Consider the following 14,551-nt stretch of genomic DNA (forward strand, 5'->3'; position numbering starts at 1 on the left):
CCTCAGTAGACAAGGCCAGCAGTCATCCTATAACTGCCTTTACTGGGATCCTCTACCCCTCTGGGAATACACCCACCCGGTTCACCTTGAGTTGGACAGGTTTTCCAGACCAGGTTTGGTCCCTTTCCTACCCACCACGGTCATCCTGTGGCTTCCAAAGGTACTCCAAGACCAGAATCAGCTCTGATGGCACCTTGGCCAAAGCTGGGCCAGAGCTGCCTGAACGTGACATTCAAGTCAAGAACAGCATTGTCTGGAAGCACCCCAAATGTTCGTCAGTGGATTACTGGTAAAATAGAGCGTCTCTTCCACTGATATGGAACAATCTCTAATTATATCATAAGTAAGAAAAGCAAGACCAAGAACATTATGTAAAGAATGTGACCATTTGTATTCAAAAACAACAACAACAAAAAAACAGTCGATTCACATTTGCTTGTCTATGCAATGAAGTAAAATTCCACTTGAGAAAGTCCTTTAAGAAATCTGAATTATTGAAAGGGTCCTATAAAGAAACTCCTTATCCCCAGTGTCTCCCTGCCCCCAGGTACCATTCATCCGACAGCCAGCCTCCCCAGTCGTGGTGTGGAAACACAGCTTTTCTCAGGTTCTTAGTTGGTTTTTCAATGGCTTTTCATGACCTCAAACATCTACCACAAACTTTATAACCTGCCATTCGGGGCTCCCTGCTTACCTCAGGACACAGTTTCTCTTCCTCACGTCATTCCATTACACAATCTGGAAACTCTCCCCTCCAACCAAACACAAGTGCTCACTGAGCCCAGACACAACAGCCATTTCTGTTTTATTGAGGGCTTTTGACAAGAATGTGTGTTGACTTTTGTCACATGACTTTTCTGCATGTGTCCAAACGAACCTGTCTGAGTTTCCCAGGGCTCTGTCGCAAAGTACGGCAAACTGGGTGGCTTTAAACAATGGAATTCGTTCACTCACAGTTCTGGAGGTGGGAACCTGAGATCGGGGTGTCAGCAGGGCCAGACTCCTTCCCAAACCCCTCTGGGGAGTCCCTCCTTGCCTCTTGCTGTTTCTGGTGGCTTGCCAGCCATCTTCGGCATTCCTTACAGCTGCGTGACTCCAGTCTCTACCTTCATCCTTCTCCCTGTGTGTCTGTCTTCACAGGGCAGCCTTCCTAGAAGCACACACATCACGTTGGATCAGGGGCCCACGCTACTCCAGGAAGACCTCATCTTAACTAACTACACCTGCTGTGACCCTATTTCCAAATAAGGTCCCATTCTGAGGTACTGGGTGCTAGGACTTTAACATATCTTTTTGGAGGGGAGACACAATTCAACCCATATAACATATAACATGACTTTTCTCCTTAGCACTATTAATATGCTGGATAATATTGATGGATTTGTTGTTGTTGTTGTTTTTATTTAGCGACCATTGTTCATGTTATGACTGGAACCAATCACACTTAGCCACAGTACATTCTTTTTTAAATGGACGGCTGGATTTCAGCTGTTGATATCTGAATTTTGAACCCTATTCACAAGTGAGAGTATTCTATTGTTTTCCTTTTGATGCTCTTTTGGTTTTGAGATCAATATCATAATGGCTTTAATAACAGGAATTTTGAAAAATTCTTTCTTCTGGAATAAGTAGCATTGAGATTATCCATTCTTTAAAGGTTGAGTAGAATTTCCCTTTGAAACTATCTAGGCGAAGTGCTTTTTATAGGGGAGAATTTGAACCCCTTTATCTAGGTCTGTGATAATTGCTCTTTTAGACATTCTTTACTGGAGCCAATTTTAGGTAAGTTGTTTCTTTCTAAAAAAATTATCTATTTCATCTCCATTTTTGGATCGGTTTGCATAAGGGCATGGGAATACCCTCTAAAGACTTAAAAAAATATCCTCTGCTTTTGATGATTATTTTTCCTTAACATTTATAATTTTAAGCTTTTGTCTTTTTTCCTTTTATTCTTTCTTTGTCATTCTAGTGGTTTTTCAATTTTGTTAATTTTTTCCAAAGACTGTTTTTGGATTTATTTATCATCTTCATTGTTTTTCTCTTTTCCAACTTAATAATTTCTGCTTTCAATTGTTTTTCAGTTGTCTTTAAGGTATCTGTAACTGGGAGATTTGTAAGGTAATTCTGATCCCAGATTTGGGAATTATAGCTATGGTACATGTAGTTTTTTACTAGAAATTGGTCTTCTGATGCCCTAGGTCTTCCATTAAACCATTGTTCTCATGTCATTGCGCATTTTTTGTGTGTGCATGTGCATGTTATTTCTGCAACAGATGGAAGCTCTTTGGGGCCAAGGCTAGGTATCAGATTTGTTTGGGATGAGAAACACTGATATTGTAGAGATGAAGTTAGAAGTTAGTGCAGGTGTGAGAGCCTGTAGTAGGCAGCTTCCAAAATGGCTCCCAGTAATCCCTACATCCTACTATTCATGCTCTTGCTTATTCCCTCTCCCTTTGAATGTGGGCTGGACCTACAGACTGGCTTCTAATAAGTAGACTGTGACAAAAGTATTGGGGTGGGACCTCCAATATCAGAGCAGAAAAGATGGCTACTTTGTCTTGCTCTGATTCTCTCTGTCTCTGATTCTCTGTTTGACGAAGGTAACTGCTGGTTTGTGAGCTGTCCCATGGAGAGACCTGTATGGCAAGGAAGAGAGGGTGGCCTCTGGCCAATGGCCCACAAAGAATGAAAATCTGCCAACTACCACTTACGTGATTTTGGAAGCTGGTCTACTTTCAGCTGAGCCTTGAGGTGACAGCAACTTTGTGAGGAACCCAGAGCCAGAGGACCCAGTTAAGATGCTCCTGGATTCTTAACCCACAGAAACTTCAAGATATTAAACGTTGCTATTTTAAGCCACTATTTGTGGGATGATTTGTTATGCAGCAATAGATAACCAATACAGAATCCCAACCCTGGATATCTGCCTTGATCTAGGAAATATTGCCAAGTTGAAAACTGAATAGTTTAGTTGAAATGTGGACAGTTACCTGCTCTGTAGAGAGAAAACTCTGAATCAGAATTTAAAATGCAATAATGCAATTAATACCAAAGTTTTTCATTTAAAAGGCATTTTGACATTTTGTTTTAATTTCCTCATTTCGATTCAACAAAGAGAAGACAGGTTTCCCTTTGAATTTACTTATTTTTAGTGCTTTCTTTTTTAAAAAATTGTATCTGCACATGAGTATTTAGAATGTGTCGAGTTAAAGACAGACTGCCTAGATAAAATTGGGCAGATGATGGGTTGAATTATAACGTAGATTTAGATTTTACAACATTCGAGCCAACACTGGTTTGATTTCCTTACCTGATCGTCCACCAAAAATCTGTCCTTCCCGCTTTCACAGAAATATAGCTGAAGCTGGACATAGGTTCTCCTGCTAGAGATGACATTTGCAAGCCTGTCTTGGGCCATGTGACTATGTTCTTACTGATGGAACACAGGCTACTGCTCAGGACTCTCACAGATTTCAGATGTGCCCATAACTCAGCTTCAATCATGCAGAAGAGGACAGTGACCTTGGGCTTGATCCCCCGGGGGGTGGGGCAGTCAAGGTGAAAAGACTCTGAGTTACTGGGTACTGTCATGGAGCAGAGCCGCCCACTAACCCAGACTTCTCACCTTGGAACTCTGACATGACAGGGGAATAAAAAGCCGTGCGCTTTAAACCACTAGATCTTGGGGCTCTTTGTTACAGCAGCTTAACCTTTAATGAATACATCCATCCCTGTTCCTTTAAAATATGTCACTTAGTAATTATTATAGATACACAATTAAGCGAAGCACAAATACCTGGATTTCTGCCCTGGGGGCGGGGGGAGGGGAACCAGCAAAATCTATTTCTTCCAGGCATGACTAGTGTTAAACTGTCCAAACAACTGAAGGTTATTTTTCCTGCCTCAACTTTATTTATTTACATGCGTGACTTGAGGCTACCATGTAACTTCTCCACTAAATGGTATGCCAGAGCAGTCCTACCACTTCTCGAGGACATTGATTTTTGTTAGATTGGTTGGGAAGTTTATGTTCAGAACGTCAGCCTGTGCCCTAGAAGAGAGGACTGGGGGAAGCATACGATCACTGCCATAAGTCACTGGCTTTTCAGTCTCACTTGAGATGTTCAGAGCCAAATCCTCCCGAAGATTCCTTCCTAAATTGAATGGCTCTGACACAACACAGAATGCTACAGCTATGTCACCAGGTTGCCTTATAGAGCTTATCTAAAGATTTCTCACAATAGCCTTATAAGATAAGAAGCACAGATCATTTTATCACAGGAAAAAACCCGAGGCACACCGTGACATCACCAGTCACTGGAGGCTGGAGCCATTACTGGGTCCTCCGAGGAGATAAATTACATTATCTGAATGTGCAATTCTTTGGCCTTATGTTACATATACCATGCTTGCTTTCCTTCTTTTTTCTAATTGAGAGAAAGGAAAATCGAAACACTAAATTTCAGAGATACACAACTCACATGTCTTCGTGGGGGAACTGATTTCTTTTACACACAAAAAGAACACATCCTGCACTAGTCCAACTTAGCTTTTAAAACCAAACTATGGGGTTTGGTCCCAGGGGCTGTAAATGACCTGGACACTGGGGAGAGGAGCCTTCTGTTCCAGGACTGGACATCTCCATGTGTCACACAGCTGGATTGTGACAGCAGCCCCGTGCTGCTTCTGCAAACTAAGTATCTCCCAAGTGCCATTGCTTTCTTTGTCACCTTGGTCTTGCTCTCCATCAGGATTGGGAAGGAGAGCAGAAACTAAGGCATGAGGGAGACCAAACCGAACTTGAAAGCTACATGCTAAGGACTTCCTGATCCAAGAGGACAACTGGATAAACAGGAAAGTGGCAGGCGTTTGTTCATAGTCATTGGTGCAACCAAATACTCAGTAGGCTTTGCATGGGCCCCAGTAGTATGCAGCCTCCTGCTGTCAACTGAAGACCAGGCTAGGATTGCACTTTGTTGCAGGCTGATCAGCTCGGCCTAATTTGATTGTGCCTCTCACTCCTTGTGAGGAAGTGCAGAGGCCCTCGTGGGGGAATCTCAGCCCTCCTTGGAGATTCAGGAAGGAGGGAGGAAAACCAAGGCGACCCGCAGGACGTTTCCTTTGCTCCTCTCCTGCTGAGATCCTTAAAGGAGGCAGGGGTGCGGTGAGCTGTCAAATCCTCCTCCCCACCCTTCACCTGGTTCCCTTAGGGTCTGCAGGTCCTGACCGATCTTGTTGAGCCTCTCCAGTGCCCTTTCGTAATTAGAGGCAGAGCAGAAAAAAGAAGTAGAAGGGAGGGGCAGCACCATCTTTCCCAATGCAGAAAACTGAGAAAGAGTAGCGTTTCCTCCACACCCGTCTAAAATGTTCCCCAATTGCTAAATCACAAGAGGAGGCGCAAGGACTCACAGGATGATTCAGGGTACACTTTCAACCTCCTCGGTTCTTGAGCAAGGTCGAGGAGGTCGGGCTTCGGGGAGACGTTGCATCACGGTTTGGAAAGAACTTGGGGATCTTCCTCTTTCAGGAAGCAGGCAAAGAAAGGAGTAGACGCCTGGGTGCGGGAAGCCGGAAAGAAATCCGACTTCACCTTGGGCTCAAGAGTGAAAGTGGGGTCACTCCGGGACCAGCCCGTGCAAGGCAGAAAGGACTCCCGCAGGTCTACACGTGCTCGGCCGCTCCCCCATTAGGTGGCACCTCGGCGCCAGCCCGAAGGGACTGGGGGCGCGGTGGCACAAAGAGAGGCGCAGTTTAGACACCTGTGCGCCTCCGCCCAGTTGCGAGCCGGCCGGACGCCAGGGCCCGCCCGAGCCCTTCCGAGCCCGCGGAGAGGGCAAGGAGGGCGGACGTGCCCCGCGCAAGGTGGAGGCGGCCACCTGGGCGCCCGCGCGCGCGCGCGCGCGCGGGGCGGTGCTAGGACCCGAGCGGCGCACCTGTTGGCTGGCGCCCCGGGCCCCGCCCGCCCTCCGCCCCGAGTGCCCGGCCCGGCGAGCGCCCAAGCGGCGGGGACAGTGCGAGCCGAGGGCATGGGCGCGGCGGCGTTGGCGCGCGGCCCCGGGAGCACCATGGCCGAGCTGCTGAGGAGCCTGCAGGATTCCCAGCTCGTCGCCCGCTTCCAGCGCCGCTGCGGGCTCTTCCCGGCGCCGGATGAAGGCCCCCGCGAGAACGGCGCGGGCTCCGCGGAGGGCGCGGCGCGGGCGCCGGGGCTCGGGCAGCTCCCTGCGGCCAACTGCAAGGGCGGCGTGGGGCCGGCCAACGGGCTGCGGAGAGTCGCGGCCCCCCAGGTAACCGCGGCCAGGTGTTCGCGGGGGTGGGGGAGGGGGCAGCCCGCGCCGCAGCCGGCGGACGTGCGGGTGCCGCGGACTCCGGGACGCGGGGACTGGCGAGCGCCATCCTCGGCGGCGACCCGGCTGCTGGCGGCGACCCGGCTCCCGGCGCAGGGTAAGGAGGGGAGAGGGGGCGGGGAGTCCGGTCGCCAGGATGCCACCTCTAAGGCTGCCAGGTAGCACCCACGTCCCTTCCGACATCAGATGCACTCGGAGCTTTAGATGCATCTAAAGACTTTCTCCTTTCATAAGTGAAATGTGTGTTCCCGAGCTTTCTTCCAAATGTGTAAGAGTTACGTAATTGAAAAGGGGAGGGGAGATGTCCTTCACGTTTTCGCGAGAGGCTTCTCTGGGGAGAAATTCTGAGAACTCACCCAGGATTCGTGAGTTTCCGCCCCATCCCCCTTTCCCTGATCCGCACTCAAAGGGTGTAGCAGGGCTTGCTGTGCCCTTCACTGTCCTGCATTTCCAGCTCTAAGGACAGAACTTCAGGTTTAAATTGCTCCTGCAGAGACCTACAAACCTCACCCCTCCCAGCACCGGGGCAGAAACCCCATCCCGGTCCTGCCGAGTGGGTCTCTTGTAACCGGCCCCAGGGACTTTTGACAGATGCTGTCGAGAGAGAGGCTCACCGCGCTCCCCTCCAGGCTTTCAGAGTGTGGTTATACAACCCACTGCGGCTTCGGGGAGCCGGCGTGTGTTGTCATCGCAGTGCACAGAGACTCAGGCGGGAGGGACCGAACAGGCTGCAGATGCTAGCGAGCCAGGGCTGCGGGCAGCCCCGGAGGTGGGAGGGCTCTCTGCATCGGCCTGGCCACCCGCACAAGCTGCCCTTGGCCTGGGAGAGCTCAAAGTGTGGCACCGCAGGAAAGAAGCAGTGTATTGACGATTCCAACTCCTTTTGTTGGGGGAGGGGGGATGAGGAGCCGTCGTGGTGACAGGAAGGTGGCATTTATGTGTAGATGTCCAGATCTCGTAACTGAGGAATTGTGAAGAACCCGGCTTCAGCGTGGGATGGCATATTGCGGGCACTGAATTACAAAATTTAGTTGAGAGGGTGAGGGTGCAGTGTGTGTTCCACTCTAGAGAAATCCCCTATAATGTTCCTTTTTAAAAAAAAAAAAAATTGTTCCTTCTCAGTCCCACATGACATCTAGTAACTTTTAGATGAGTTTGAGACCCGCCGCCCCTTTCCTCTTGCCTTGTCGTAAAAATGGGACGGAGCGAGGAGCTAAGAACCAGTCACGCACCTGAAATGTGGCAGAGTATCTTCTGTGCACACACACATACACACCGTTTAACACACCGGTAGATGCCAGGGCTGCTTTCTGGTGCTCTCTCCCCACACTTCCCCTCTGTTTCTTGAATTCAGGAAGCTGAAGCGGGGTGCATTTTCCCACTAATGCTTTCCCAACTGTTTTAAACAGTACCTTTGGTAATGAAACTCAATTCTGGAAAAGGATCCCCTGCCCTTGAAAAGCAAGATAAGCCGATGTCTTGTCGAGAGGTGACTTCTGCCTGCTTAAAAAGCCTGTACCGTCAGCCACACAATAGGGGCTTCGTTCTTCCTGTCCAACACACAACCTTACTCACCATAGACATGAAATACTAAGAGGAAGCTAAAAAGTCACAGCAAGAAGTCATTGTATTGGTGTATGAGTGGGGGGGGGGCGGAATAGTCCAGGAGAGCATTTGACACATGAGAGCTTAGTGAATGTTTTTAAAGGTGGGTCTGTCTCAGGTGACTTGGGAAGATTAATATTTTGCAAATACAGGGAGAGTTCAAAAGGAAAATGATTGCATACGTGTCCTGGATAATTAATAGGACTTTAAGGAGACAGTTGGAAACTTCTCTCTGTCAAGCTATTCTCCCCAGTGGGCTCTGGCCTCTGCCCAGCCTGTGGCCGGCCTTGAGCTGCCTGTCCTTTCTCCAAATAACCCCACTCATCCGTCAGTTTCAAAGGTCAGTGCTTGAAGAGACACCTTTGCTCACCTTCGAGTCTCACTCCCCCTTTCAGAGCTTCTCTTTGTTTCTGGTGTTTCTTCATTACAGCATTTATCCCATTTAGTAAATATGCCTTTGTTGGGGGGGGGGTAACTGATTATTGCCAGTCTGCTGCTCCAGTGGGTGAAAAGCTCTGAGAATGCAGGAAACTTGCCTGGTGTGCTCATTATTTTCTTCACATGGGAGCTCAGTGATTTTTGTGAGTAAATGAGTGCAACTGCAATATAAAATCTGCCCTTTAGATAAGCAGAGTTCTTGGAAAGACTTGTATTCTTGCTGCTTCCGCAAGCAGAATGGCAGGGGCCTCCCCTCCCCACCCTAAACTCAACTTCAGTCACTATAGATCATGAAAAAGTAAGACAGAGCTAAAAGTTAAAATAAGACATTAAAGATTTTTTAAAATTGAAGAGTCAATATGGAAAATCAAATGTTTTCCACAGAGCCTAGAAAACGGGCAGCATTTGGACACTGATTTAAGACCCTCCAAACAATAGAGAAGTGTCTTCTTCATTTGGGTGGCTTTAGAATGCAACACATCCAGTTTTTCTTACCTCCCACATTTGCTGTATTTATTTTAGTCCTTGAAACAGGACAAATGCAGAAACGATGAAGGACTTCCTTGACCAATTCTCACGTAACACCACGCACTGCTAAGTTAAGGATTAACTACATCCTTTACAAACCAGGGCTGGGCTGGGATTGCACAAAGCTGTCGTTGAATAAGTCCGAGTGGACCTCAGAGGTTGCTCGGTAGTTATGCCTTTCACAGACAAGTGTGAATCCTGAAGGGTTAAAGGTTTTGTCGAGGATTTCCCAGATAACCTCACAGTCAGGTCTTTTGATGCTCAAGTCTAAACTGCTTTCTTCTGTGCACCTTCCAGGGAAAAATTCCAGGATTTCATTTTATCTGTCTCACTGCAAAGGGGTGAGGTGTTGGGGGCTGGCTGGGAGCCAAGCAGAAGCTGGGTGGAAAGAGAACACGTGGCTTTCAGAGTGCAAGGATAACTGGTTTGCAAGGGTAACCATAGGAGGACATCCCTGGCAGTAGCCAAGATCAAGAGGCAGGGATCCTGGGACCGAGGAGGAGGGCAAAGGCCTCATCGGAATTGTGTTTATTTGTTCTGGGGTAAATCCAGCCTTGGATAGAATGGTATTTTGATTTTTATCATCTTTGCTTACTCAACACAGTTGCGTTAAGACAGACTTTGCAGAGCCTTTCCCTGTCATTACGTTAGACTGGAGTGATCTTTCCAAATTGTACTGTGCTCCATAAATACCTTTTGATAACTGTTTATTCAGACATAGTTCTACAGTTGGGTTGAGGCAGGGATCAAAGATAGGTTATACAGAGATCTTTGCACCCCTTTGCACCCCAACATTTGGGGCCTTCCTGGTCTGTCAATCTACCAAAACCCACCCTTGCTTTTATTGGCTTGGTCTAGTGCAAAGAACCATCTTAGGAATCAGGAGACCTGGATTGGGCCCCACCTCCATGTGACTTTGAACTTCTCTGGGTCTCATCTGCAGAACAGGCAAAGTGGAATAGAAACTTCGGTTCCCACCTGCGGCTACACATTGTAGTCAGTTAGAGGAACTTTAAAAACACAAACAAAAAAACCGATGTCCAGGGTCCAGGTGAGAAGTGGGGTCGGAGGAACCGGCAAACAGGTGGGAAACTCTGAATTCCCTTCTTCTGGGGCCCACCACGCTTAGTGTGTCTAGGATGAGAATGGTGTTTGATGCTGGAGGGGCCCGGCGTGGCCACTGGGACATTTGGCTTGGTTTTAACTCCACTGGCCAACAGGTGGAACTTCATGTTTTGAATTTCTTTGATGTTCAGTTTCGAAATGGTAAAATAAGCCACTTTTTAAAATTTTTTTTATTATATTATGTTAGTCACCATACAGTACATCCCTGGTTTCTGATGCAAAGTTCGATGATTCATTAGTTGCATATAACACCCAGTGCACCATGCAATACGTGCCCTCCTTACTACCCATCACCGGTCTATCCCATTCCCCCACCCCACCCCTCTGAAGCCCTCAGTTTATTTCCCAAAGTCCATAGTCTCTCATGCTTCATTCCCCCCTTCTGATTACCCCCCCTTTCTTTATCCCTTTCTTCCCCTACTGATCTTCCTAGTTCTTATGTTCCATAGATGAGAGAAATCATATGATAATTGTCTTTCTCTGCTTGACTTAAAATAAGCCACTTTGAAAAGGTATCTTTGATCATTTTTTTCTAGTTACAGATATTGTTCAGATGAGAAAACTTGGAAAAATACAAAGAAAAAGTTAAATCCATGGCCATTATACCACTGCCCAAAGGCAATCACTCAGTAAATGTTCAACCTGATTTTTAGTGGCTATACATTCCTCCACAGCATGGGTATACTATAATTTAGTTGGCCTATTGCTGGGCTTTTAGGTTTTTTCCAGTTTTTGCTTTAAAAATAATAACATCTTTGTATCTTTCCCTATATCTTGACTGTCTTTTTAAATTGAGATATAATTGACACATAAGATGACATGAATTATAGGTATACAGCATAATGATTCAATGTTTGTAAATACTGCGTCGTGAAATGATCACAGTAAGTCTGGTTAATATCCATCACCACCCATAATTACAGTTTTTCTTCTTGTGATGAGAACTTTTTGTTATAAGATTTTATTTATTTATTTATTTGAGAGAGAGAGAAAGAGAATGAGTATGTGCACATGACCCAGGGGAGGGACGGGGCGGGGGGAAGGAGAAGGAGGGAGAGAATCTCAAGCAGACTCCGAGCTGAGTGCAGAGCCCTGCGAGGGGTGCAATCTCAAGACCCTGAGATCATGACCTGGGTCAAAACCAGGAGTCAGACGCTCAACCAGCTGAGCCACCCAGGTGCCCCATGATGAGAACTTTCGAGATCTCCCCTCTTAGCAATTTCAAATATACATTATTAACTATAGTTGCCCTGCCGTACATTACAGCCCATGACTTATCTATTTCGTAACCTTAAGCATGTATTTTGTCACCACCTTCACCCGTTTCACCCACCCCCACCCCCAACGCCTCTGGCAACCACCAATCTGTGCTCTTAATCTATGAGTTCAGATTTTTTGTTTGTTTGTTTTATATTCCATATATAAATGAGATCATATGGTATTTGTTTATCTCTGACTTATTTTATTTAGCATAATGCCCTCAGGTTCCACCCATATTCTCACAAATGGCAAGATTTCTTTCTTTTTTATGGCTGAATATTCCATTTGTGTGTGCGTGTGTGTGTGTGCGTGTGTGTGCGTGTGTGTGGTATATTTTCTTTATCCCTTCATCCATAGATACTAAAGTTGCTTCCAAACTTTGGCTATTGTAAATGATGCTGAAATGAACATGGGGGTGCAGATATCTTTTTGAGTTAGTGTTTTCTTTTTCTTCAGATAAATACTCAGAAACGGAATTGCTAGATCATACGGTATTTCTATTCTTAATTTTTAAAAAGATTTTATTTTATTTTATTTTTAAGACGTATTCACTTATGAGAGAAAGAAAGAGGGAGAGCAGGGGGGAAGGGGAAGAGGGAGAGAGAGAATCCCAAGCAGATGCCCTAGTGAGCACAGAGCCCCATGTGGGGCCCGATCCCACCACCCCATGATCATGACCTGAGCCAAAATCAAGAGTCAGACACTTAACTGACTGAGCCAGCCAGACCCCCCTCAAGATTCTATTTTTAAGTAACTTCTACACCCAACATAGGACTTGAACTCACAACCCCAAGATCAAGAGTTGCATGATCTACCGACTGAGCCAGCCAGGCGGCTGTTTTTAATTTTTAATTTTTTGAGGAACCCCCATGTTGTTTCCGTAGCGGCTGTACCAATTCACATTCCCTCCAACAGTGCACACAGGTTCCCTTTACTCACATCCTGGCTAACACTTGTTACTTTTTGTCTTTTTGTTAATAACCCTTCTAACAGGTGTGAGGGGATATGTCATCATCGCTTCGATGTGCGTTTTCCTGATGATGAGCGATGTTGCACATCTCTTTGTCTGTCTGTTGGCCATCTGGATGTTTTCTTTGGCAAAATGTCTGTTCCGATCCTCTGCCCATTTTAATGGGATTATTTGGAAAACAATTCCCCTTATCAGATATATGATTTGCAAATATTTTCTCCCGTTTGGTAGATTGCCTGTTCATTTTGTTGATGTTTTCCTTTGCTGTGCAGAAGCTTTTTAATTTGATGTGTATTTTTCCTTTCGTTGCCTTTGCTTTGGGTGTCAAATCCAAAAAAATCATTGCCAAGACCAATTTCAGTCCTTGATTGTCTTTTTAATTTAAATTTCCAGCCATGGAACTGCTGGGTAGAAATACATATATTAATGGCCTTCGGTACCAAGCTGTCCCACAGGACAGGTAGGATGTGTAACTGTGAGTGTGGGTTCTCCCCCACCCCCACCATTATTAGGTATTGGCACCCTCTTTATTCTTTGGAGAAAATAGATCACCTTGGCTTCTTTTTTTTTTAAGATTTTATTTATTCATTTATTTATTTATTTTAGAGGGTGAGAGAGTGTGTGCAAGCAGGGGGAGGGGCAGAAGGAGAGGGAGAGAGAATTTCAAGGAGACTGTGCCCTGAGCACGGAGCCCCATGGAGCTCAATCCCACAACCCTGAGATCAGACACTCAACCAACTGAGCCACCCAGGCGCTCCAATAAGCCACTTTTGCTTCTCTCTCATCTCTTCTTCCTTAATTTCCAGCCAACATTTCTTTCTTCTTCTTTTTTTTTAATTTAAATTTTAGTTTGTTCCCATACAGTGCAATGTTGGTTTCTGGAGTAGAATTCAGTGATTCATCACTTACGCACAACACCCGGTGCTCATCACAACCAGTGCCCTCCTTCACCCCCATCCCCCTCCTAGCCCCTCCCCCACCCACCTCCCTCCAGCCACCCTCAGTTTGTTCTCTGTGTTAAGAGTCTTTTATGGCTTGTTTCCCTCTCCCGTTTTTTTCTTTTCCCCCTTCCCATATGTTCATCTGCTTTCTCTCCTAAATTCCACATATGAGTGAGATCGTATGCCAGCCAACATTTCTTCATCAGCTGCTGTGATTCTAGGATAGTCCTCATACTTAAAGATATAAAGATAAGTAAGATCTAGTTTCCGCCCTGGGAAAGCCACAAAGAAAATTATGCAATGCAAAAAAAAAAAAATACTAGAATAGAATATGTAGGCTCATAATAATATTAGGATACTAGGCTAATAATAATAATAATAATAATAATAATAGGATAAGTTTGTGGCCAGGGAGACAATAGCAGGAGTAGCTCACTATCCGTGGAGGAGCTCATGAAGTCTTGAGTGGGGACTAAAGAGCAATAGGAATCAAATAGATGAAAATGTGAGAAACTCAGGGCACCTGGGTGGCTCAGCAGGTTAAACGCCTGACTCCTAGTTTTGACTCAGGTCATGATTTCAGGGTCTTGGGATCAAGCCCCGGTTCTGTCTCCATGCTTAGCTGGAAGTCTGTTGGCGATTTTCTCTCTCTCCCTTTCCCTCTGCCCCTCCCCTGGCTCGCATGTGCACTCTCTCTCTCTCTTTCTCTCAAATAAATTAATTAATCTTAGGGAAAAAAAAGAAAATATGAGAATCTCTTTTCTTTACCTTTATCTTAAGTGTTAAAACATAAAGACACATTGCCATTTTTGGTGCAGAGTGAAACGTTCAGGTTGGGTAGAGTAAGATTCCCAGCAGCAAAGAGATTAAAGAGTAATTGAGCCCTTAAAAATGGTTAAAATGGCAAGTTTTGGGGCACCCGGGTGGCTCAGTCAGTTAAGCCTCTGCCTTCTGCTCAGGTCAAGATCCCAGGGTCCTGGGATCGAGTCCTGCATCAGGCTCCTTGCTCAGCAGGGAGCCTGCTTCTCCCTCTGCCTGCAGCTCCCTTTGCTTGTGCTCTCTTTCTCTCTCTGACAAATAAATAAATAAGATCTTTAAAATAAATAAATTAATTAATTAATTTAAAAAATGGCAAATTTTATGTTATGTATAATTTACCTAAAAAAAAAATATCCGTAGGTTCTGCTTCAAGGAGGAGAAACATAACGTCCTTTTCCTTAAGTGTGGGCTGCACAGAGGAGTAATTGTATAGCATGGAGACCTGACAGACACCCCCTCGGCCAGGTAATCACGGTTAACATCAACAGTGGAAGTCACGTTGATGGTATGTGCTCTTGACG

General features: G+C 45.9%; 1 protein-coding gene across 1 annotated transcript in view; it reads left to right on the plus strand.

The window, feature by feature from the left end:
• The first annotated feature begins 5,989 nt into the window (after nt 1–5,989).
• The window catches only part of SGPP2 (sphingosine-1-phosphate phosphatase 2), a 111,207-nt gene continuing 102,645 nt past the window's right edge, over nt 5,990–14,551 (plus strand). The window contains exon 1 of the mRNA XM_045775265.2: nt 5,990–6,284. Within this exon, the coding sequence (XP_045631221.1) occupies nt 6,027–6,284 (258 nt within the window). The 5' untranslated portion in view covers nt 5,990–6,026. The remainder of the gene's footprint in view (nt 6,285–14,551) is intronic.

Source organism: Ursus americanus, chromosome 1 (assembly GCF_024610735.1).
Source record: "Ursus americanus isolate L20-20 chromosome 1, mUrsAme1.1.p, whole genome shotgun sequence".
Lineage (NCBI taxonomy): Eukaryota > Metazoa > Chordata > Mammalia > Carnivora > Ursidae > Ursus > Ursus americanus.